This window comes from Mustelus asterias, unplaced genomic scaffold (assembly GCF_964213995.1).
Source record: "Mustelus asterias unplaced genomic scaffold, sMusAst1.hap1.1 HAP1_SCAFFOLD_44, whole genome shotgun sequence".
Lineage (NCBI taxonomy): Eukaryota > Metazoa > Chordata > Chondrichthyes > Carcharhiniformes > Triakidae > Mustelus > Mustelus asterias.
Genome location: NW_027590121.1, coordinates 1231073 through 1254448, shown reverse-complemented (window position 1 = coordinate 1254448; position 23376 = coordinate 1231073). Strand labels below are relative to the sequence as shown.

The window sequence follows — 23376 nt, the reverse complement described above, 5'->3', positions numbered from 1 at the left end:
GCCTGGACTTAACGTACGCCTCCCTTTTCATTTTAATCAGATCCTCAATTTCCCTGGTTATCCACGGCTCTCGAATCCTACCTTTCCTATCTTTCCTTTTTACAGGCACATGCCTATCCTGCAGCCTTATCAATAGTTCCTTAAAAGACTCCCACATGCCAGACGCGGACTTACCCTCGAACATCCTCTCCCAATCAATATCCACCAATTCCTGCCTAATCCGGCTATAGTTAGCCTTCCCCCAACTTAACAGGGGAGGAAACGTCCAGATTCTGCGGACCAATGAATAACCATCATGTCAGAGGGTAAAATGCAATTGTCTAAAGAGATTCACTACCTGATTTAAGGTAGTGTGATTTAAATCACACAATGATTTAAGAATATTGAAGATTGATTCAAAGCTAATGAAAGGCGGGAGAACTTGATATGAAAAATGTATAATTGATCGATCTTAAACTGTATTTGTTGGAGTTTATTGGAGATGTCAGGCTGCTGTATCTCTGGAGGGGCCGAGGACTCTTCGATAATCTCTCCCTGAGCTTTGGTGGTCAAATAAATCTTTAAACTTGGAAACTGGCTTTTGTGAGTCTTTGTATTCGCTGAAGTTTCAGCGATACCCGGCCACCTGGTAAACCCCGCTAACAGAGGGTCGGAGGGTTTCTTTCTGCTGGATTGGCCCATCACGTGGCTTTGCTTCCAGTGGGCTGATGCTCTTTGAGCCTGGGAGAGCACATTTCCTCTGAAATGATCCACAAAAGCTGATGAAGGACATTTATTTTATCCTGGATGGTAAATAGTGTTTTTCCCCCCACTACAGGTAGATCTGAAATAAATACAGAAAGAACTGGAAAATTGCAGCATCTGTGGAGAGAGAAACAGAGATAATGTTTCACTATTATTCAAAATGAAGAGAGGGAGAAATGTAATGGGTTTGGAGCTGGCAGGAAAGGGGGGAAAGGATATATTGGCCTTAGAGGGAGTACAGAGAAGGTTCACCAGGTTGATACCGGAGATGAGGGCGTTAGCTTATGAGGAGAGATTGAGTAGATTGGGCCTGAACTCGTTGGAGTTTAGAAGGCTGAGGGGGGATCTTATAGAGACATATAAGATAATGAAGGGGCTGGATAGGGTAGAGGCAGAGAGATTCTTTCCACTTAGAAAGGAAACAAGAACTAGAGGACACAGCTTCAAAATAAAGGGGGGTCAGTTTAGGACAGAGTTGAGGAGGAACTTCTTCTCTCAGAGGGTAGTGAATCTCTGGAATTCTCTGCCCATTGAAGCAGTGGAGGCTACCTCGCTGAATATGTTTAAATCACAGGTAGATAGATTTCTGATCAATAAGGGAATTAAGGGTTATGGGGAGCGGGTAAGTGGAACTAAACCACTATCAGATCAGCCATGGTCTTATTGAATGGCGGGGCAGGCTCGAGGGGCTAGATGGCCTACTCCTGCTTCTTATGTTCTTATGTCATGTGGACGGACAATGCACGTCTACAACAATGATTTTTGACGCCCATAATGACAACATTAGCTTTCAAAAGCAAAGGTGACTGAGAATTAAGCATGCTGGGATTTTTGGTCAACTTATAATTAAAAACAAATGCAGGCTGCAGAGTTACTGTAAGTCATGGCCTGGTCTTGGAACTGTGACCTGCAGCTTCCTGTGTTGACCAAATGTGGGGAGTTGTTTATTTTGGGGTTGACCTGATGGCACCAGGTTTTATGGAGGTGATGTGAGCTACATGTTATTGACACAAAGCATAACAGAGTTGTTTACAAGAAATTTCATTGACTGTTCAAGCCATGTGATTGATTTCTGGTTACAGCATTGGCTGGGCACCAGAGAATTGGCTGGAAAGTTGAAACAATTTGTAGATAAAAGATGTGCAGTTCTTTGTCTGTAATGATAACTCTGGAGATCAACCATCACCAGAAGAAGACCACTCTGAAGAACATCGTCAAAGACTAAAAGAACAGATTCCACATCAGGAATGGACTTCATTCTAACCAGGTCGTGTCTATTTTCAGTTAAATAATTAGAGTTACTGTTTAGTAAAGAGTTGAAGTGTTGCAACGGTTTTAAGTTTGAGTTCATATCTAAAGTGTCAAATAAAAGAAGATTGTTAAGAGGATTAAAAGTTGACTCCTGTCCTTGTTGTCACATTAAACTGGAATGCTTGAAAGAGTTTGAATCAGTCGCCAAATAATGGTCAGGTAGAACAAAAGGGAAAATCAGGGATTAGTTGGAGTGCAGGTGAGGTCAGATAGCAAAGAAGTCAAAAGTGCAAAGGGAGAGGTGAAAGTTGCATGAAATAAACAAATCATTGGTCCAGAATAATTGTTCATGACAGAATAAAGGACAGCTCTGTCTGGAAGCAAAAATGGCATGTCACGGGCATTCGGCCTCTGATCTTCGCGTAAGCGTTCTCCAAGGCGGCCTTCACGACACACGACAGCGCAGAGTCCTGAACAGAAACTGATAGCCAAGTTCCGCACACATGAGAACGGCCTAAACCGGGATCTTGGGTTCATGTCACACTATCTGTAACCCCCACAGCTTGTCTGGACTTGCAGAATCTCACTGGCTGTCCTGTCAGGAGACAATACACATCTCTTTAACCTGTGCTTAATGCTCCCTCCATTCACATTGTTTGTACCTTTAAGACTTGATTATCTGTAAAGACTGCATTCCAATCATTATTCTGTAAATTGAGTTTGTGTCTCTGTATGCCCTGTTTGTGAGCATTTCTCCACTCCACCTGAGGAAGGGACAGCCTGTTCCGAAAGCGAGTGGCATTTGCTATCAAATAAACCTGTTGGACTTTAACCTGGTGTTGTTAAACTTCTTACTGTGGAAGCAAAAAAACATGAAGACAAGATGCAGACTGGCACTCAGCAAAAAACAACAAATCAAAATGGAGGAGAGAGTTCAGGGTGTGAAGTTGTTGAACTCAATGTTGAGTCCAGAAGACTGTAAAGTGCCTCATCCGAAGATGAGGGGCTGTTTGTCCAGCTTGTGTTGGGCTTCTCCGGAACATTGCAGCAGGCCGAGGACAGAAATGTGAGTGTGAGAGCAAGGTGGTGAATTCTAATGGCAAGCGAGCGGAAGGTCAGGGTCATGCTTGTGGACTGAGCGGAGGTGTTCCACAAAGAGGGCAGGGAACAGGCTACAGATGAATTAAAGAGAAACCATTTGTGTCCAGAACATTGTGAACATCCTTTTACTCTGGTTGTTTTTGATCCTGGACTTTTCCTGATGAGATTGATGCACTTTAGGGAAAGTGGGTGAGAGGGGTTGGCAGGCTCTTTAACAGAAAGTGAGTCCCTCTAAGGCAATTGGCAAAGGAGCCAGAGGGGGAGATGGGATTTTATTTTTGACACAGCGATGTTAGAAAATGGGGATCAGGGAGTCAATTAACCCTTTCTCCCCTTTTCCAAAACTCTGAAATGATTCCCAGTGATAACCCTTATTGGTGACAGTGGTTAGATTTTATTCAGTATCAATAAGAGCTGACACAGTCTAATGTCTGAGCAGTCGTATCAAAGTGCAGCAGCATTACCATTACACTCTGGGGAGAAGCAGCATCTCCACGGAAGTGCTCCCTGCTCTGCCCCAGATGCCATGGCACCAGTCAATGCAATATGTAAAACTTCGACTAATCTCTGTGCTCGGGGAATCCCTCCTTATACTTTGTCACATCACAAAGACTATGGAGACTGATTTAACCCAATCATTGCCCAGCTAACATTTGAACGGACCAATTACAAAACATGTCATTGAACCATCTATACTTGCACAAGCCACATCAAACTCTCAAACAATTGTCTTCCCACGCTCCGTCCCTGGTACAGGGAGTCAGCATTCCCATGCCAAGCAGTGAAAACATGGTGGCCGTGACACACAGGTGTCGACTCGGGTTCAAGGCCCTCCTGTTTTCTCTGTCCTCTGGGAGCTGTTTATCTCCCTGCTCCCACACAGCAAGTCGTCTGCTCTCAGCTCTGCTGCATTTCTGCTGAAGTTTGGCCCCTTTTACACCTTTCGGATCAATAAAACATTTGGTTAATGAAGATCCAAGCCACAATTTCCCATCCTGTCACCTGTCAACCATCCTTACCCAGAGTGTAATCACAACAGGGATAAAAACAGGAGAAGTGTAACAATCAAATTCAAAATCAATGCACAGCCAGTTATAGAATTTAATTTAATGTTCACTAATTAGCAAGAAAACCCAAAGTAGGGGGTCCCCCAGGATTCTTACAGTCCACACCTTGAGGGGGAGGAGAACTCTCTCTCTGACCCTCACTGAATTTCACTCCGTTATTTTCCAGTTCTGTTCTGGCCCCGCCTGGGGTAACATCTGATCGATCTTCTCTTCCCCTGAAGGAGCACCGTGAGTTCTAGGTTACTGGTACATAAGGACAGATGCTTCAAGCAACAGATCAAGCATGGATGTAAAAGATTCTCCAGCTCTCTCTTTACCCCTGTCCAAGTTGTGGACAGTTCTTACTCAGTATTATTTCTCCCAATCCCTTAATTGTCCCAATCCAATTTTCAATTTCTTTTCATTCATGTGATGTGGGCATCGCTGGCTAAGCTGGGATTTATTGCCTCCCCGATTGTCCTTAAGAAGGTGTTGGTGAGCTGCTGCCTTCTTCAACCGTTGGTAGTCCATGTGGTGCAGGTACAACCACAGTGCTGTCAGTGAGGGAGTTCTGGGTCCCAGTGACAGTGAAGGAACAGCGATATATTTCCAAGTCACGCTGGTCTGTGACTGAGAGGGGAAATTCCAGGTGGCAGTGTGCCCATGTTTCTGCTGCCCTTGTCCCTCTAGATGGTACAGGTCACAGGATGGGAAGGTGCTGTCTAAGGAGCCTCACTGAGTTCCTGCACTACATTTTGTGGACGGTACACACTGCTGCCCCTGTGCGTCGGTGGTGGAGGGAGAGAATGTTTGAGAGTGGGGTGTCGATCAAGCGAGCTGCTTTGTCCTGGATGATGGCGAGCTTCTTGAGTTGCTGGAGCTGCACTCACTCAGGCAAGTGGAGAGCATTCCATCATATTCCTGACTTGTAAATGGTGGACAGGCTCTTGGGAGTCAAGAGGTGAGTTACTGGCTGCAGGATTCCCAGCCTCCGACACGCTCTTACAACCACTGTGTTTATATGGCTGGTTCAATTCAGTTTCTGGTCAATAGTAATCCCCAGCCTGTTGATAGTTGGGGAATTCAGTAATGGCAGTGTCAGTGAAGGTCAAGGGGCGATGGTTCGATTCTCTCATGATGGAGATGCTCATAGTGTCACACTTGTACAGCACGAATATTACTGGCAGGACTGCAGAGCTCAGATCTGATCAGTGGGATCATTCAGCTCTGTCTATCACTTGCTGTTTATGACGTTTGGTACCGTAGAAAGTTCAATTTCATTCCTTATAGTCTTTCTCATGATTTGATACAACCGTGTGACTTGCTAGGCCATTTCAGAAGGCATTTGCGAGTGAACCACATTGCTGTGGCTCTGGAGTCACATGTAGACCAGACCAGGACGGCAGATTTCTTTACCCAAAGGACATCAGTGAACCAGATGGGTTTTTCCGACAACCGACAATGGTTTCATGGTCACCATTAGAGGTTTAGTTCCAGATTCTTACAGATTGATGTACTGTGGAGGGATTTAACCCGTGACCTCTGTGCATTAACCTGGGTCTCTGGATCACAATTCCAGTGGCAATACCACTATAGCACTGCATTCCTTAAATACTCGCCCTTAATTGTCGAGATCATATATTTTAATGTAGTGTCCCACTCGATCACAGCTAACGTAGACCTTATAGCTTCGCAATTTCCTTCTGTGAGAAACAGCCAGAGAAATTAAGCAGAAGAACATTCAAACCACCACAGCCCATCTCCATGGAAACCTGGCATGATTTCGGGAGTTCCAAACAGTTTTGAACAAATATCTTTTACATTCCAAACACCATTTTATTCAGTGATGCAAATAAAACATGAAAGTAGATACTTGCAACAATTCTCTTTGGGGTGTGGAATGGACTGCCTGCAGTGATAGTGGAGTCAGACACTTTAGGAACATTTAAGCGGTTATTGGATAGGCACATGGAGCACACCAGGATGATAGGGAGTGGGATAGCTTGATCATGATTTCGGGAGTTCCAAACAGTTTTGAACAAATATCTTTTACGTTCCAAACGCCATTTTATTCTGTGATGTAAATAAAAATTGAAAGTATATACTTGCAACAACTCTCAAAAACCGACAGGAAGTAAAGTTGTGAGGCTGGAGGGGGAGGTAGAGGAACTCCGCATAATTCGGGAGGCGGAGGTGGAAGTTGATAGGAGTTATAGAGAAATAGTAACTCCTAGAAATGAGGCTTGGGTCAATGCCAGGAGGAGGGGTAAGAAGCAATCGGGAAGACAATCCCCTGGGGCGGTTCCCCTCCATAATAGGTTTTCGGTGCTGGAGGCTACAGTTGAGGAGGAATCAACTGAGCATAGAGAGCAGATCTCTGGGGGTGAGCCGAGTGAGAAAGCTCAGGTGGTTAGGGGCTGTAAAAGACTGGGCCTTGTGATTGGGGACTCCACAATTAAGGGGACAGATAGGAGGGTCGGAACTAAAGGTAGGGACTCAGGGTTGGTGTGTTGCCTACCAGGGGCTGGGGTCCGGGATGTGTCTGACAGGGTATTCAGGACTCTTAGGGGGGAGGGAGATAAACCACAAGTTATTGTACATGTGGGGACACACGACATAGGGAGGATAGGGGAAGGGGATATTAGGCAGGGATTTATGGAGTTGGGGTGGAAACTAAAGGCCAAGACTGACAGAGTGGTTATCTCTGGACTCTTGCCTGTACCACGGGATAGTTTAGAGAGGAATAGGGAGAGGGAAGGTTTGAATTCATGGCTGAGGGGATGGTGCAGGAGGGAGGGGTTCAGGTACTTAAGCAATTGGGGCTCGTACTGGGGAAGGTGTGACCTCTATGAGAAGGATGGTCTACACCTTAATCAGAAGGGGACCAATATCCTGGGGGGTAAATTTGCTAAGGCCATGCAGGGAGGTTTAAACTGATTCGGGGGGGGGGAGGGATCCTGAGTAGTGGGGCTGAAAGTGAGGGATGCATGGATGGGGACTGCAATGCACGGCATTGCAGAGGTGGGGTGGAGCAGGGTTTGAAATGTGTATACTTCAATGCCAGGAGTATTCGCAATAAAGTGGGTGAACTTGCAGCGTGGATCAGTACCTGGGACTTCGATGTTGTGGCTATTTCAGAGACATGGATAGAGCAGGGGCAGGAATGGATGCTGCAGGTCCCGGGGTTCAAATGTTTTAGTCGAAGTAGGGAAGGAGGTAGAAGAGGGGGAGGGGTAGCATTATTGGTCAGAGATTGTATCACAGTGTCAGAGAGGAGGTTTGATGAGGACTTATCTGTTGAGGTAGTATGGGCGGAGATTAGAAATAGGAGAGGAGAGGTCACCCTGTTGGGAGTCTTTTATAGACCTCCTAAAAGTTCTAGAGAGGTTGAGGAAAGGATTGCGGAGTCAATCCTGCTTAGGAGTGAAAGTAATAGGGCAATTGTTATGGGGGATTTTAACTTGACTAATATTGACTGGAATTGTTATAGCTCTAGCTCGTTAGAGGGGTCAGTTTTTGTTCAAAGCGTGCAGGAAGGTTTTTTGACTCAGTATGTAGACAGGCCAACTAGAGGTGAGGCTATATTGGATCTGGTGCTGGGAAATGAGCCAGACCAGGTGCTAGACTTGGAAGTTGGTGTGCATTTTGGTGATAGTGACCACAATTCGGTTACGTTCACCTTAGTGATGGAAAGGGATAGGCATGAACCTCGGGCCAGTGGTTTTAGCTGGGGGAAGGGTAATTATGAGGCTATTAGGAGAGAATTAGGAAACATAGGTTGGACTAGGAGATTACAGGGACTGGGAACGTCCGACATGTGGAGTTTTTTCAAGGAGCAGCTACTGCGAGTCTGTGATAGGTATGTCCCTGTCAGGCAAGGAGGAATTGGTAGGGCTAGGGAACCGTGGTGCACCAAAAAAGTTTCTTTGTTGGTTAAAAAGAAAAAGGAGGCTTATGTTCGGATGAGACGTGAGCACTCGGGTAGTGCACTAGAAAGCTTTAGATTGGCTAAGAGGGAGTTGAAGAGCGAGCTTAGAAGGGCTAAAAGGGGACATGAGAAGACTTTGGCGGATAGGGTTAAAGAGAATCCTAAGGCGTTCTATAGGTATGTCAAGAACAGAAGGTTGGTTAGGGCAAGTTTAGGGCCAGTTATAGATGGCAGAGGGAAGTTATGTGTGGAACCGGAGGAGATTGGTGAAGCATTGAACCAATATTTCTCTTCGGTGTTCACGCAAGGGGACATGAATATAGCTGAGGAGGACACTGGGTTGCAAGGGAGTAGAATAGACAGTATTACAGTTGATAAGGAGGATGTGCAGGATATTCTGGAGGGTCTGAAAATAGATAAATCCCCTGGTCCGGATGGGATTTATCCAAGGATTCTCTGGGAGGCAAGAGAAGTGATTGCAGAGCCTCTGGCTCTGATCTTCAGGTCGTCGTTGGCCTCTGGTATAGTACCAGAAGATTGGAGGTTAGCGAATGTTGTCCCATTGTTTAAGAAGGGGAACAGAGACTTCCCCGGGAATTATAGACCGGTGAGTCTCACTTCTGTTGTCGGCAAGATGTTGGAAAAAATTATAAGGGATAGGATTTATAGTTATTTGGAGAGTAATGAATTGATAGGTGATAGTCAGCATGGTTTTGTGGCAGGTAGGTCGTGCCTTACTAACCTTATTGAGTTTTTTGAGAAAGTGACCAAGGAGGTGGATGGGGGCAAGGCAGTGGACGTGGTATATATGGATTTTAGTAAGGCGTTTGATAAGGTTCACCATGGTAGGCTTCTGCAGAAAATGCAGATGTATGGGATTGGGGGTGATCTAGGAAATTGGATCAGGAATTGGCTAGCGGATAGGAAACAGAGGGTGGTGGTTGATAGTAAATATTCATCATGGAGTGCGGTTACAAGTGGTGTACCTCAGGGATCTGTTTTGGGGCCACTGCTGTTTGTAATATTTATTAATGATCTGGATGAGGGTATAGTTGGGTGGATTAGCAAATTTGCTGATGACACCAAAGTCGGTGGTGTGGTAGACAGTGAGGAAGGGTGTCGTAGTTTGCAGGAAGACTTAGACAGGTTGCAAAGTTGGGCCGAGAGGTGGCGGATGGAGTTTAATGCGGAGAAGTGTGAGGTAATTCACTTTGGTAGGAATAACAGATGTGTTGAGTATAGGGCTAACGGGAGGACTTTGAATAGTGTGGAGGAGCAGAGGGATCTAGGTGTATGTGTGCATAGATCCCTGAAAGTTGGGAATCAAGTAGATAAGGTTGTTAAGAAGGCATATGGTGTCTTGGCGTTTATTGGTAGGGGGATTGAATTTAGGAGTCGTAGCGTTATGTTGCAACTGTACACAACTCTGGTGCGGCCGCACTTGGAGTACTGTGTGCAGTTCTGGTCCCCACATTACAGGAAGGATGTGGAGGCTTTGGAGAGGGTGCAGAGGAGGTTTACCAGGATGTTGCCTGGTATGGAGGGGAGATCCTATGAGGAGAGGCTGAGGGATTTGGGATTGTTTTCGCTGGAAAGGCGGCGGCTAAGAGGGGATCTTATTGAAACATATAAGATGATTAGAGGTTTAGATAGGGTGGATAGTGATAGCCTTTTTCCTCTGATGGAGAAATCCAGCACGAGGGGGCATGGCTTTAAATTGAGGGGGGGTAGTTATAGAACCGATGTCAGGGGTAGGTTCTTTACCCAGAGGGTGGTGAGGGATTGGAATGCCCTGCCAGCATCAGTAGTAAATGCGCCTAGTTTGGGGGCGTTTAAGAGATCCGTAGATAGGTTCATGGACGAAAAGAAATTGGTTTAGGTTGGAGGGTCACAGTTTTTTTTTTTTTTTTTTAACTGGTCGGTGCAACATCGTGGGCCGAAGGGCCTGTTCTGCGCTGTAATGTTCTATGTTCTATGTTCTATGTTCTACGGGTCAGTCCAGCAGAAAGAAACCTCCGACCCTCCCAACAATCACAATGAACCTGGTTCAGTCGAGGATGTGATTAACAACAGCAGGAGCAGCAAAATCTGTCATCACTTGTGACCTTTCTGGTGCCTGCGCAGGCTGCATAATTGAGTGTATCCCTTCCCACACACAGAGCAGGTGAACGGCTTCTCCCCTGTGTGAACATGTTGGTGCGTCAGCAGGTTGGATGACTTCGTGAATCCCATCCCACACTCTGAGCAGGTGAATGGCCTCTCGTCCTTGTGAACTCGCTGGTGTATTAGCAGGGTGAATGATTCACTGAATCCCTTCCCACACATGGTGCAGACGAACGGCCTCTCCCCGGTGTGAACTCGCTGGTGTGACAGCAGGTGGGATAACTGAGCGAATCCCTTCTCACACTCAGAGCAGGTGAATGGTTTTTGCCCGGTGTGAACTCGCTGGTGTGTCTGCAGGCTGCATAACCGACTGAACCCCTTCCCACATGCACAGCAGGTGAATGGCTTCTCCCCAGTGTGAATTCGCTGGTGTGTCAGCAGGTTCCATGAAGTAGTGAATGTTTTTCCACACTCCGAGCAGGTGAAAGGCCTCTCCTTGGTATGAACTCGCTGGTGCTTCAGAAGGTGGGATAACTGAGAGAATCCCTTCCCGCACTGAGAGCAGGAGAACGGTTTCTCCCCAGTGTGAACTCGCTTGTGTGTGTGGAGGTGGGTTAAATGAGTGAATCCCTTTCCACAGTCAGAACAGGTGAATGGCCTCTCCCCGCTGTGAACTCGCTGATGTGTCAGCAGGTTGCATGAATGAGCAAATCCCTTCCCACAGTCTGAGCAGGTAAACGGCCTCTCTCCAGTGTGAACGCGTCGATGAATTTCCAGCTCAGACGGGAATCGCCATTTCTTCCCACAGTCCTCACATTGCCACGGTTTCTCCATGGTGCTGCTGTCCTTTTGCCTCTCAAAGTTTAACGATTAGTTGAAGACTTGTCCACACACACAACAGGTGCACGGTCTCCCTGTTCCAAATTGTGCAGTTTTTTCCAGGTTGTGCAACAAGTGAAATCTCTTTCCACAGTCAGTGCACTGGAACACTCTCACTTGGATGTGTGTGTGTGTGTGTGTCTCGGTGCTTTTCCAATCACACTGATGTTTCAACCCTTTTGGGACAAACAGAAGAGACGGACATTTCTCCTTCTAGATTCCAAAGCTGATGATAATCAGCTCCTGATGAATTCAGTGACTGTGCCAGATCTTGACGTGACGATTGGTTTGAGACTTTTGACTGTAGATCCTCACCTTCTAATATCCTGTGAAAGGAGTTGACAAAATCAGTACCAGGGTGAAATTCAGAACAGACAATTCTCTTTTTTTCATTCTTTTATGGCATGTGGGCATCGCTGGCTAGGCCACTCATAGAAATCATAGAATCATAGAAACCCTACAGTGCAGAAGGAGGCCATTCGGCCCATCGAGTCTGCACCGACCACAATCCCACCCAGGCCCTACCCCCACATATTTACCCGCTAATCCCTCTAACCTACGCATTTTAGGATTCTAAGGGGCAATTTTTAACCTGGCCAATCAACCTAACCCGCACATCTTTGGACTGTGGGAGGAAACCGGAGCACCCGGAGGAAACCCATGCAGATACGAGGAGAACGCGCAAACTCCACACAGACAGTGACCCGAGCTGGGAATCGAACCCAGGACCCTGGAGCTGTGAAGCTGCAGTGCTAACCACTGTGCTACCGTGCCGCCCCATATGCTCCCCATTCCTAACTGCCCTTCAAAAGCTGGTGGTGCAATGCCTTTTCAACATCAGGAACAGCAGTAAGTCAATCGTAAGAATGGCACAAAGGTCAGCACGGTGGCAGAGTGGTTAGCACTGCTGCCTCACATCACCAGGGACCCGGGTTCAATTCTAGCCTGGGGTCACTGTCTGCGTGGAGTCTGCACGTTCTCTGCGTGGGTTTCCTCCAGGTGCTCTGGTTTCCTCCCACAATCCAAAATGTGTGGGTTAGGTAGATTTGCCATGCTAAATTGCCCCTTTGTGTCCCAATAGATATAGATTAAGGGATTTGTGGGGTAAAAATGTGTGGTAATGGCGATAGGGCCTGGGAAAGATGCTCTGTTCGAGAGTTGGTGCAGACTAGATGGGCCAAATGGCCTCCTTCTGCACTCTAGGGATTCGACAAGGTGGCGCAGAAGAGGCTGGTGCATAAAGTAAAGGCCCATGGAATTGATGGAAGTGTGTTCACATGGATTGAAAACTGGCCGTCACATAGAAAACAGAAAGTTGGAATAAATGGGTCCTTTTCAGAGAGGAAAGATGTAACTAGTGGAGTACCACAGGGATCAGTTCTTGGCTCACAATTGTTCATTATTTAATTAATGACCTGGAGGAAGGAACAGAATATACGGTTTCCAAATGGTACAAAGATAGGTGGAAGGACATGTTGTGATGAGGATATTTTGAATCTGCAATGGGATCTCGATAGATTGGGTGACAAAAACCTGGCAAATGGAGTTGAACTTGGGGAAGTGTAAGATCATAAAGTTAAAGTTTATTTATTCGTCACAAGTAAGACTTACATTAACACTGCAATGAAGTTACTGTGAAATTCCCCCAGTCACCACAGTCTGGCACCTGTTCAGGTCAATGCACCGAACCAGCAGGTCTTTCAGACTGTGCGAGGAAATCAGAGCACCCAGAGGAAACCCACGCAGATATGGGGAGAACGTGCAAACTCCACAGACAGTGACCCAAGCTGGGAAACGAATCCGGATCCCTGTCGCTGTGAGGCAACAATGCTAACCACTGTCCCACCGTGCCGCCTATGTATTTCAAAAGGGAGATTATCTAAAAGGAGAGGCGCTGCAGGTGATTGAAGTATAGAGGGATCTAGGTGTTCTTGTGCATGAATCACAAAAAGCTAGCAGGCAGGTTCCACAATAGGTAAGAAGGAAAATGGAATTTTGACCTTTATTGCAAAGGGGTTGGATTTCAAAGCAGGGAGGTTTTGTGGTAACTGCACAGGGTGTTCGTGAGGCCTCACGCGGAACACTGCGTACAGTTTTGATCCCCTTACTTAAACAAGGATATAGTAACATTGGCAATAGTCCAAAGGAGATTCACCAGGCTAATTCCTGGGATCAGAGGACAGGAGAGAATAAATTGTCTGGATCTGCATTCTTTCAAGTTTAGAAGACAAAGGGGTGAGTTTATTGAAACAGATAAGATCCTTGGGGGATTGACAGGGTAGATGGTGAGATATTTTCACAAGTGGAAGAATCACAAACAAGCTACAAGATAAAGGGTCGGTCATTTAAACCTGAGGTGCGCAGAAATTTATTTTCGCAGAGGATGGTGAATCTCTGGAATTCTCTGTCCCAAAGAGGCGCGATGATGAGAAGTATTTAAAGTGAGGTGGATAAATATTTAATAGATCGAGGGATAGAGGGCTATGGGAAATGGCACTGTGAAGGAGTTGAGGCTGGAATAGATTAGCTGTGATGATACTGAATGGCGGGACAGGCTTGAAGGGCCTCGTGTCCGCTCCTGCTTCTATTTCTCATGATCAGTTGCTGCAAGTCCCCAATTTCCCCCAGAATGAGAAAAGAAATGGAAAGGGGGAGAAAAGGAAGTGTTTTACTCACAGAGACTGGAGACAGGAGGAAGTTTCCACTCCCCCAAGGTCAGGGGGTGGGATCTCCGCCGCGCGGACCCGGGAGCCCCGCCCCCACCCATTGTTCCCCTCCCCCTCGAGCCAAGGTTTCCAGGCAACCGGCTGACGGCTCCGGCCAGAGCGAGAAGCTGCTCGATGATCTCCACCTCCCCCCGGCCCGGGACTGCGCATGTCCAAGGGAGAGGGGACGCTGCGCATGTGCGGGGTAGCCCACCCCTTGACCGTCATACTGAGGTATTGACCAATAGAAAGCGTTGGAGGACCGGAAGGACTCTGGGTCCTCCAGCCAATCACATTTCCTCCATTGTGTGAATGCGGAAGTTGGCCAATGAGCTTCAGGCCAAAACCACCTTGTCCGTCCAACATCTGGGAGGAAATCCAAAGGTGTTCTTTCATCATGTGAAGGGCAGAAGGTGACCAGGGAAAGAATAGGGTCCATTAGGGAGCAATGTGGTAATTTGTACATGGAGCTGGGAGATATTGGTGGGGTTTTAAATTAATACTTTGCATCTGTATTCACTGTGGAGGGGGGGGGGGCGGGGTGATGTAGGTATAGAAAGCACAGTAAGAAGTCTCACAACACCAGGTTAAAGTCCAACAGGTTTATTTGGAATCACGAGCTTTTGGCTGCTTGTTTGAGACTGCACCTTCATCAGGTGAGTCGTATAGAGTATAGATACCAGGGAGCAGCTTTGTGATTCACTTCAACAATTTAACATCGAGAGAGAGGAGGTATTAATGGTTTTAACTGGGCCTAAAATTGTATAAATCCCCAGCTCCTGATGAGGTGTATCCCAGACTGCTGTGGGAGGCAAGAGAGGAGATTGCAGCCACTCTGACAATAATTTTCAAATCTTCTTTGGCCACAGGAAAGGTCGTACAACACCAGGTTAAAGTCCAACAGGTTTATTTGGTAGCACAAGCCACTAGGTTTCAGAGCACTGCCCTTCATCAGGTGAGTGGGAGTTCATCAGGGTGAGTTGTGAGACTTCTTACTGTGTTTATCCCAGTCCAACGCCGGCATCTCCACATCACAGGAGAGGTGCCGGAGGAGTGGAGGACAGCTGATGTGGTACCATTAGTCAAGAAGGGACATAAGGAAAAAAACCAGCAAATTATAGACCAGTGAGTCCAACTTCAGCAGTAGGGAAAGTATTGGAAAACATTCTGAGGGACAGATTACTTTCCACTTGGGAAGGTAAGGATTAATCAAGGATAGTCAACATGATTTTGGCAAAGGGATAGCATGTCTTACAAATTTGGTTCAACTTTCGGGGAAGTGAGGAGGTGTGTCGATGAGGGGACTGCAGTTGATGTAGTGTACATGGACTTTAGTAAGGCTTTTGACAAGGTCCCGCATGGGAGGCTGATGAAGAAGGCCCATGGGATCCAGAGTAATTTGCCAAACTGGATCCAAAAGTGGCACGAGTCAGAAGGGGATGGTTGAATGCTGTTTTTCTGATGAGCTGTCTGTGTCCAGTGGTGTTCTGCAGGGACTAGTGCTGGGTCCCTTGTTGTTTTTAGTGTAAGTTAATGATCTGGATGTGAATGTAGGAGGTATGTTCAGTAGGTTTGCAAATGGCACAAAATTGGTGATTTGGTAAATACCGAAGAGCAAAGCCTTAGATTACAGGATGATATCGACGGGGTGGCACGGTGGCACTGCTGCATCACACAACCAGAGACCTGGGTTTGATATCGACGGGGTGGCACGGTAGCACAGTGGTTAGCACTGCTGCTTCACAGCTCCAGGGACCTGGGTTCGATTCCCGGCTCGGGTTACTGTCTGTATGGAGTTTGCACATTCTCCTCGTGTCTGCGTGGGTTTCCTCCGGGTGCTCCGGTTTCCTCCCACAGTCCAAAGATGTGCGGGTTAGGTTGATTGGCCGTGCTAAAATTGCCCCTTAGTGTCCTGAGATGCACAGGTTAGAGGGATTAGCGGGGGAATATGGGGGTAGGGCCTGGGTGGGATTGTGGTCGGTGCAGACTCGATGGGCCAAATGGCCTCTTTCTGCACTGTAGGTTTTCTATGAATTCTATGATTCCCGGTTTGGGTCACTCTCTTTCTTCCCATGTCTGCTTTGTTTCCTCTGGATTCTCCGTTTTCCTCCCACAATCCGAAAGACGTGCTTTAGGTCAGGTGCATTGGCCATGCTAAATTCTCTCTCAGTGTTCTTGAACAGGTGCAACTAGGGGAATTTTCACAGTGACTTCATTGCAGTGTTAATGTTAGCCCACTTGTGACACTAATAAATAAACTTTAAAACTTTAATTAGATGGGCAGAACAGTGGCAAAAGGAATTCAGACCTGAAAAGTTTGAGGTAATGCATTTTGGGAAGACGAACAAGGTAATGTAATGCACAATAAATGGTCAGAACCGAGGAAGTACAGAGGATCAGAGGGACCTTGGTGTGCATGTCATAGATCTCTGAAGACAGTAGGACAGTTACATAAGGACAATGGGATACTTGCCTTTATTAACCGAGGCATTGAATATAAGGGTAGGGAGGTTATGATGGAGCTGTATAAAATGCTGGTGAGGACACAGGTGGAGTACTGTGTGCAGTTCTGGTTGCCACACTATAGGAAGGATGTAATTGCACTGGAGAAGGTGCAGAGGAAATTCCCCAGGGTGTTGCCTGGGCTGGAGTGTTTCAGTTATCAAGAGAGACTGGATAGGTTGGCATTGTTTTTCTTGGAGCAGGGAAGGGTGAAGGGGACCTGATTGAGGTGTATAAAATTCTGAGGGGCACAGATAGGGGGGATAGGAAGGAACTTTTCTCTTTAGTAGAGAGGTCACTAACCAGGGGCATGGATTAAAGCTCAGGGGCAGGAGGATTATAGGAGATGTGAGGGAAAATGTTTTCACCCAGAGGGTGGTGGGAATCTGGAACTCAGTGCCTGAAAGGGTGGTAGAGGTGGGAATCTTCACAACATTTAAGAAGAATTTAGATAAGCTCTTTAAATGCCATGGCGTACAAGGTTACGCACCAAGTGTGGAAAATGGGGTTAGAATAGAATGGTGCTTGATGGCCGGTACAAACATGATGGGCCGAAGGGCCTCTTTCCATGCTGTAAAACTCTATGATCACCCACGTTGGCAGCAAGTTCAATATCATCATCAGTCACAACCCCCCTGTATCTTCATTAACTGAAACAATCCATTTAAAACATTTTTAGTTGAGGAATATAGTGATATTTCCGTGAGGCTGGCATTCTGCATGGAGGCCTTCATGACACACGACAACGCAGAGTCGCTGAGCAGAGACTGATAGCCAAGTTCCGCACACATGAGGATGGCCTCAACTGGGATCTTGAGTTCAAGTCACACTATCTGTAACCCCCACGACTTCCCTGGGCTTGCAAAATCTCACTAACTGTCCTGGCTGGAGACAACACACATCTCTTTAACCTGTGCTTAACGCTCTCTCTGCTCACTTTGTCTGTACCTTTAAGACGTGATTACCTGTAAAGACTCGCATTCCAACCATTATTTTGTAAATTGAGTTTGTGTCTTTATATGCCCTGTTTGTGAACTGAACTCCCAGTCACCTGATGAAGGGGCAGCGCTCCGAAAGCTAGTGGCTTTTGCTACCAAATAAACCTGTTGGACTTTAACCTGGTGTTGTGAGACTTCTTACTGTGTCCTGGACAGGAAGCAGTGAGCATGAATCTGTCAATCAGCCTCAATCAGCACCTTCAGGAGAATTGGGAGGGTGAATATTAGATACAGCAGAGTGAGAATGGAGGGAGAGTGTGTGGGATGGAGATTCACAGCTTTTGGGGAATGAGAGAGGAAAGAATGTTCCATAGAAACTAGAATTGTCTGTTCTGAATTTCTATCCTGTACTGACACTGATGACTTTTTCAAACTCGTTTACAGGTTATCAGAAGGTGAGGATTTACAGAATGAAATTTTGAAACAAACGTCACATTAACATCTGACAGTCACTCAATTGATCGGGACCTCAATATCATCGATCTTTGAATCTAGGAGGAGAAATGTTTCTCTGCTCTGCCTGCTTCAGAAGACTTTAAACATCAGTGTGACTGGAAATGCACCGACACACACACACCTGAGTGAGAGTGTTCCAGTGCACTGAGTGTGGAAAGAGCTTTAACCGGTGACATTCATAGTGGGGCGAGACTGTACCCGTGTTCTGTGTGAGATTTAACTGACTGTTTAACCTGGACAATCCCAAGGACACCCGCACCATGGAGAAACCGTGGAAATGTGGGGACTGTGAGAAGCAATTCAAAGCTCCATCTGATTTGGAAATTCATCGGCGCAGTCACACTGGGGAGAGACCGTTCACCTGCTCTGTGTGTGGGAAGGGATTCACTCAGTTATCCAACCTGCTGAATCACAAAGTGACTCATACCAAGAAGAGCCCCTTTAAGTGCTCTGATTGTGGGAGTGGATTCAAAAGCTCGGGTGAACTGGTGTCCCACCAACGCATTCACACTGAGGAGAGACCGTTCAGCTGCTCTCACTGCACAAAGAGGTTTCAATGGTCATCCAACCTGAGGACACACCAGCGGGTTCACACTGGGGAGAGACCGTTCACCTGCTCTCAGTGTGGGAAAGGATTCAGTCATTCATCCACCCTGCAGACACACCAGCGAGTTCACACTGGGAAGAGGCCGTTCACCTGCTCTGCATGTGGGAAGGGTTTCACTCGGTTATCATACCTGCAGTCACATCAGCGAGTTCACACTGGGGAGAGGCCATTCACCTGCTCTCAGTGTGAGAAGGGATTCGTTGCATTATCCAGCCTGCAGAGACACCAGCGACTTCACAGTGGGGAGAAACCGTTCATCTGCTCTGAGTGTGGGGAGGGATTTACTCAGTTATCCAACCTCCAGACACACCAGCGAGTTCACACTGGGGAGAAACCATTCACCTGCTCTGAGTGTGGGAAGGGATTCACTCAATTGTCCAGCCTGCAAACACACCAGCGAGTTCACACTGGGGAGAGGCCGTTCATTTGCTCTCAGTGTGAGAAGGGATTCACTGACTCATCCGGCCTGCAGAGACACCAGCGCATTCACACTGGGGAAAGGCCATTCACCTGCTCCCAGTGTGGGAAAGGATTTAGAGTTTCATCCCAGCTGCTGAAACACCAACAAGTTCACGAGTGATTCCAGGGGTTGGATTCTGCTGTTATTGTTTCTGCTCTCAATTACATCCAGGACTGCATTTTATTCATTCTCACAGTTGGTCAATGGGGAGGGTCGGAGGGTTTCTTTCTGCTGGACTGGCCGGTCTCACAACTTTGTCTCCAGTGGGCTGATGCTCTTTGAGTCTTGTTTCGAATACCTGGTTTCAAATTTCACAAGGATCACAGAGTGACCGGATGTGAGGAAGTTCAGAGATATTTAGTCAGCATTTCAGTTTGAAACTCCCCCAGATGCCCATCCAATTTCCTTTGTAATTGTTTATTGTCTCCATTTCTTCCACCCTTGTCGGCAGCGAGTTCCAGGTCATTACCATTCGCTGCATCAAAATATTCTCCCTCACATCCCCTCCTGCATCTCTGACCCAAAACCTTAAATCTATGTCCCCCTCGTCCTTGTCCTATCAGCTAATGGGACAGCTTTTCTTTGTCCACCTTACCTAAACCTGTCAGAATCTTGTCCACCTCTATCAAACCTCCCTTCAACCTCCTTTGCTCCAAGGGAACAACTCCAGCTTGACATCGACAATAAAGAACAAAGTAACAGAATATGTTAATACCTGAAACCAAATGTTTAATTTCTGTTTTAAAGATATTGAGAATATATTGTCCTGGACAATAAAGGAATTGGGATAACTCCGGTAAATGAACACAAAAAGATGCTGGAATCTGAAACAAAAACAGAAAATGGTGGAAAATCTCGGCAGATCTGACAGCATCTGTGGCGAGAGAATCGAGCTAACATTTCGAGTTTTCTCGACTGCTGAGATTTTATGCGTCTATTTTATTTTATAATTGAGGATTTATAGGAACCAGTTAAATGTGGAAATTTTAAGCCTGGAGGAATTTGGAATAACTGTGAGAATTTTATCGTGTTGTCACCTCAACCCCAGATAAAGAACAAAGATTTTGCAGGTGGTAACGTGTTTGGTATTTTAAAGCAACAAAGACTAGATGTTGCCTATAAAATCAGGCCCAGGAAGTTGGCTTAAAAAAGGTTGTTAGAATGAAGGATCTTGTATCTTATTTCAATCAAGGAGTTGTGAGCTTGTAGTGCTCTGTCACTTTAAGAAGCTATAGCTGCGAGAGAGAATGCTGAGGATTCATTGTTTGAAATTTACGAGCTGTGAGAATCTGTGTGTTTCGTTTGTTTTGTGTGAATGTTTGTAAATGTGTTTTATCATTGTTTTGGGCTACATTTGTTAAGGTTCATCTTTCTGGGGAATTAACCTCACCTTGTGTCTTCAATTAAAGGCATTTCTGGAAGTTTAAAAACAGAACCACAAAAATGCTTAATGCTTCTGGTTATTGTTGTAAAGAACATGCTAAGTTTCTCTGCTTGTGTATGAATGATATTTGTGAATTGCTTCAAGCTTTGAGATTTTCTGTCTGTGATTTAAATCAAACAAATTTTTTTTAAAAACTGTAATTAATAAAGCTTTTTTTTTCACATTATATTTACTGGCCAGAGACAGGATTCCAGGATATTTTACTAAACATGCAGGAATTTTAATCCAGATACAATTCACCCATGTGAGAATGAGGGTTTTAATTTGTCATGGTTATTTGAAATTTGACACATGTGAAATGATTCTGACCAATCCTGTGTTGGACTGACCTTGGGTTAAACTTCCTGTCATGTCCAAAGATTTATTCCTGATGCAATTGACACAATGAAAAGGAAAATTCTAGGATTGAATACTGAAGGAAAAAGTTTAAAATGTGGGATTATTAAATAGAAATGATTCCCAGCCCGTGTGGTCATTAGATTAAAACAAAGGAAGATGCTGATGTCCATTTGAGAACTTTTAATCCACCCCTTTTCAAACCAAGGGAGTCTATGTACCAAAGAAAGCCCAAGGATGGTAGATAAGGGGGTCTGTAAAACATCATGATGGGGGCACCTATCTGTTCATGAGATGCTCACAAAACCCCATAATGCTCAGATACTAATTTCATTGCACCTATATATAATTGATGTAATCTATCACCATTCTGATTGGATTGTGTCCAGCCAGGATGGGCTGAGTAACTGTATAAGAAGTGATAGTTTTCTTTGTTGGGGGAGTTGCACATGGTCAGTCCCTGTGGCTTCTCCCCGCAATATACTGTTCATCGATCGAATCAGGATTGAGTGTTGAATGATTCTTCTGAGTTCATTCCCCCCAACACACTGGGTACATTACCACTTCAGGGCGGCACGGTAGCACAGTGGTTAGCACTGCTGCTTCACAGCTCCAGGGTCCTGGGTTTGATGCTCGGGTCACTGTCTATGTGGAGTTTGCACTTTCTCCTCGTGTCTGCGTGGGTTTCCTCCGGGTGCTCCGGTTTCCTCCCACAGTCCAAAGATGTGTAGGTTAGGTAGATTGGCCAGGTTAAAAATTGACCCTTAGAGTCCTGAGATGCGTGGGTTAGAGGGATTAGCAGGTAAAATATGTGGGGGTAGGGCCTGGGTGGGATTGTGGTCGGTGCAGACTCGATGGGCCGAATGGCCTCCTTCTGCACTGCAGGGTTTCTATGGTTTCATCCTTGGGAGTGGTCTGATAGGCCGTGGTCCAGACTACATGTGGACTTTGGGGGACCTTTCATGAATCACGTGTTTGGTTGTTGTAGATGCGCATTTGCAATGATTGGAAGCACAGATCATGAGTAATATTCCAGCTCCTGTGGCAATAGAGAAGCTCTGTCAAATTTTCATAAGCCCTGGGTTACAGATTGGCTTGTTTCAGATAACGACACTCTGTTTACAAGTGAGGTGTTTCAGGAATTCCTGTAAAGGAATGGTCTACGCCATGTGTGTACTGCACCGTTTCATCTGGCTACAAATGGTCTTCATGATGTGGAGATGCTGGCGTTGGGACTGGGGTAAACACAGTAAGAGTTTAACAACACCAGGTTAAATGCGAGTGGCATTTGCTAACAAATAAACCTGTTAGACTTTAACCTGGTGTTGTTAAAACTCTTACTGTACAAATGGTTTGGCAGAAAGAGCTGTTTAAACTCTGAAGGAGGGATTGAAGAGAATGGCAGGCGATACTTTATGAACAAAGCTCTCAAGATTTTTGTTCCAGTTTCACATCACACCACCATCCACAACCGGACTCTCTCCTGTGGAATTTTTAGGTAGAAGGTTGAAGTCTCATCTGGATCTGCTTCATCCAGATCTCAGAGCAAAAGTGAGCAGGAGACAAGAGAAGCAGAAGGAGGGACATGACTACCACGCCAAAGAGAGGCAGTTCAAACCGGGTGATCAGGTTTACATCAGAAACTTTGGGAGGAACCAAAGGTGGTTACTGGGAATAATTTTAAACCAAAGTGGTCCAGTATCTTGGGTGGTGAGACTGTAAAACGGAAGAGTTGTTCGCAGACACCAAGACCATATTCGCTTGTGGTGTGACCCCGAGTCAGGAACAGTTTCAGAGTCAGCAACCATTACTGAGAACATGGCAGAGGGTCATGCTGCTGTGGATGTTCACCAGGAAATGGTTCCAGCTTTGCCAGTTGACTCTGCTGTGGGAGTGGAAGAGGAATGTTCATGTACAGATTCTCAAACTCCCTCTTCACCTCCCATTCCAGAAACACCATTACAAGATTTACCAGTGGTATTGTACAGGTCGCAATGCAACCACAAAGCTCCTGACAGACTTCCGTATTGTTAAAGATATAACTTTGTTGTATTTCTGTCCCGATGGGGGATTGAAATTTAAGGGGAGGAGAAGTGTTACAGAGTGTTCTTCTCAGCCTCTCTCCCTTCTGAGCACGTGCGGGCTTTGGGCGGGGTTTCAGTCTGCAAGTCCAGGCTGGTTCCAATGCTCCTGTTTCCTTTTGTTTGCCAATGATTTTTAAACTTTGTCTTTAATTTATATAAAGAACATCCTGCTTTTAACAATGCATTCTACTACCTTATTTGTGGAGTGAAGTTCCCACAATTGTAAAACAGCCAGATTAGTTAAATGGACAGCTTGAACTGTAAAACAATTAAAGAATAAATGATTCCAGCGAAAATGAGTGTGAAACGGGCAGAGGGGCTGTGGGGAGTGTGAAGCCAATGTGGTCGAATAGCAACAAAGATTTTTTTTTTAAAGTTTATCAGTCACAAGTAAGCTTACATTAACACTGCAATGAAGTTATTGTGAAAATCCCCTAGTCACCACACTCCAGCGCCTGTTCGGGTAAATTTGATTCATTAATACAGATGTTAGGCTAGAAATGTAAATTTGAACACAAAAGTTTATAACGTTTAGAATTATAAAGATATAAAGAATGGTTAAAATGCTGTGGGAATTATAAGATATTGCCTTCTGATGCCAACAGAATGGAAAAAACATAACAAGACTTGTTAGGGTGGCCCGGTGGCACACTGGTTAGCACTGCTGCCTCAGCGCCAGGGACCTGGGTTTGATTCCCGGCTTGGGAGACTCTGTGGACTTTGCACGTTGTT

General features: G+C 45.9%; 4 protein-coding genes across 5 annotated transcripts in view; 3 read left to right on the top strand and 1 right to left on the bottom strand.

The window, feature by feature from the left end:
* Nucleotides 1–20199, top strand: part of LOC144482987 (uncharacterized) — a 73286-nt gene extending 53087 nt beyond the window's left edge. The window contains exon 7 of the mRNA XM_078201814.1: nt 18298–20199. Coding sequence (XP_078057940.1) covers nt 18298–18900 — 603 coding nt within the window. The 3' untranslated portion in view covers nt 18901–20199. The remainder of the gene's footprint in view (nt 1–18297) is intronic.
* Nucleotides 1–23376, top strand: part of LOC144483022 (uncharacterized) — a 1062789-nt gene that overhangs the window by 519425 nt on the left and 519988 nt on the right. The window lies entirely within an intron of this gene.
* The window catches only part of LOC144483058 (uncharacterized), a 231231-nt gene that overhangs the window by 181963 nt on the left and 25892 nt on the right, over nt 1–23376 (top strand). The gene's annotated exons all lie outside the window — the stretch shown is intronic.
* LOC144483037 (uncharacterized) overlaps nt 5962–23376 on the bottom strand; it is a 116663-nt gene continuing 99248 nt past the window's right edge. Inside the window, exons 1-4 of one of the 2 annotated variants that reach the window (XR_013495971.1) lie at nt 13729–13915; nt 10061–11378; nt 6258–6290; nt 5962–6026 (exon numbers count right to left, since the gene is read on the bottom strand). Coding sequence is in view for 1 of the 2 variants with exons in the window: in XM_078201877.1 (XP_078058003.1) it covers nt 10165–11007 (843 nt within the window). In the remaining variant the exon portion in view is untranslated. Of the gene's footprint in view, nt 6027–6257; nt 6291–10060; nt 11379–13728; nt 13916–23376 lie in introns of those variants that run through there. The other variant, XM_078201877.1, reaches the window with a different exon arrangement.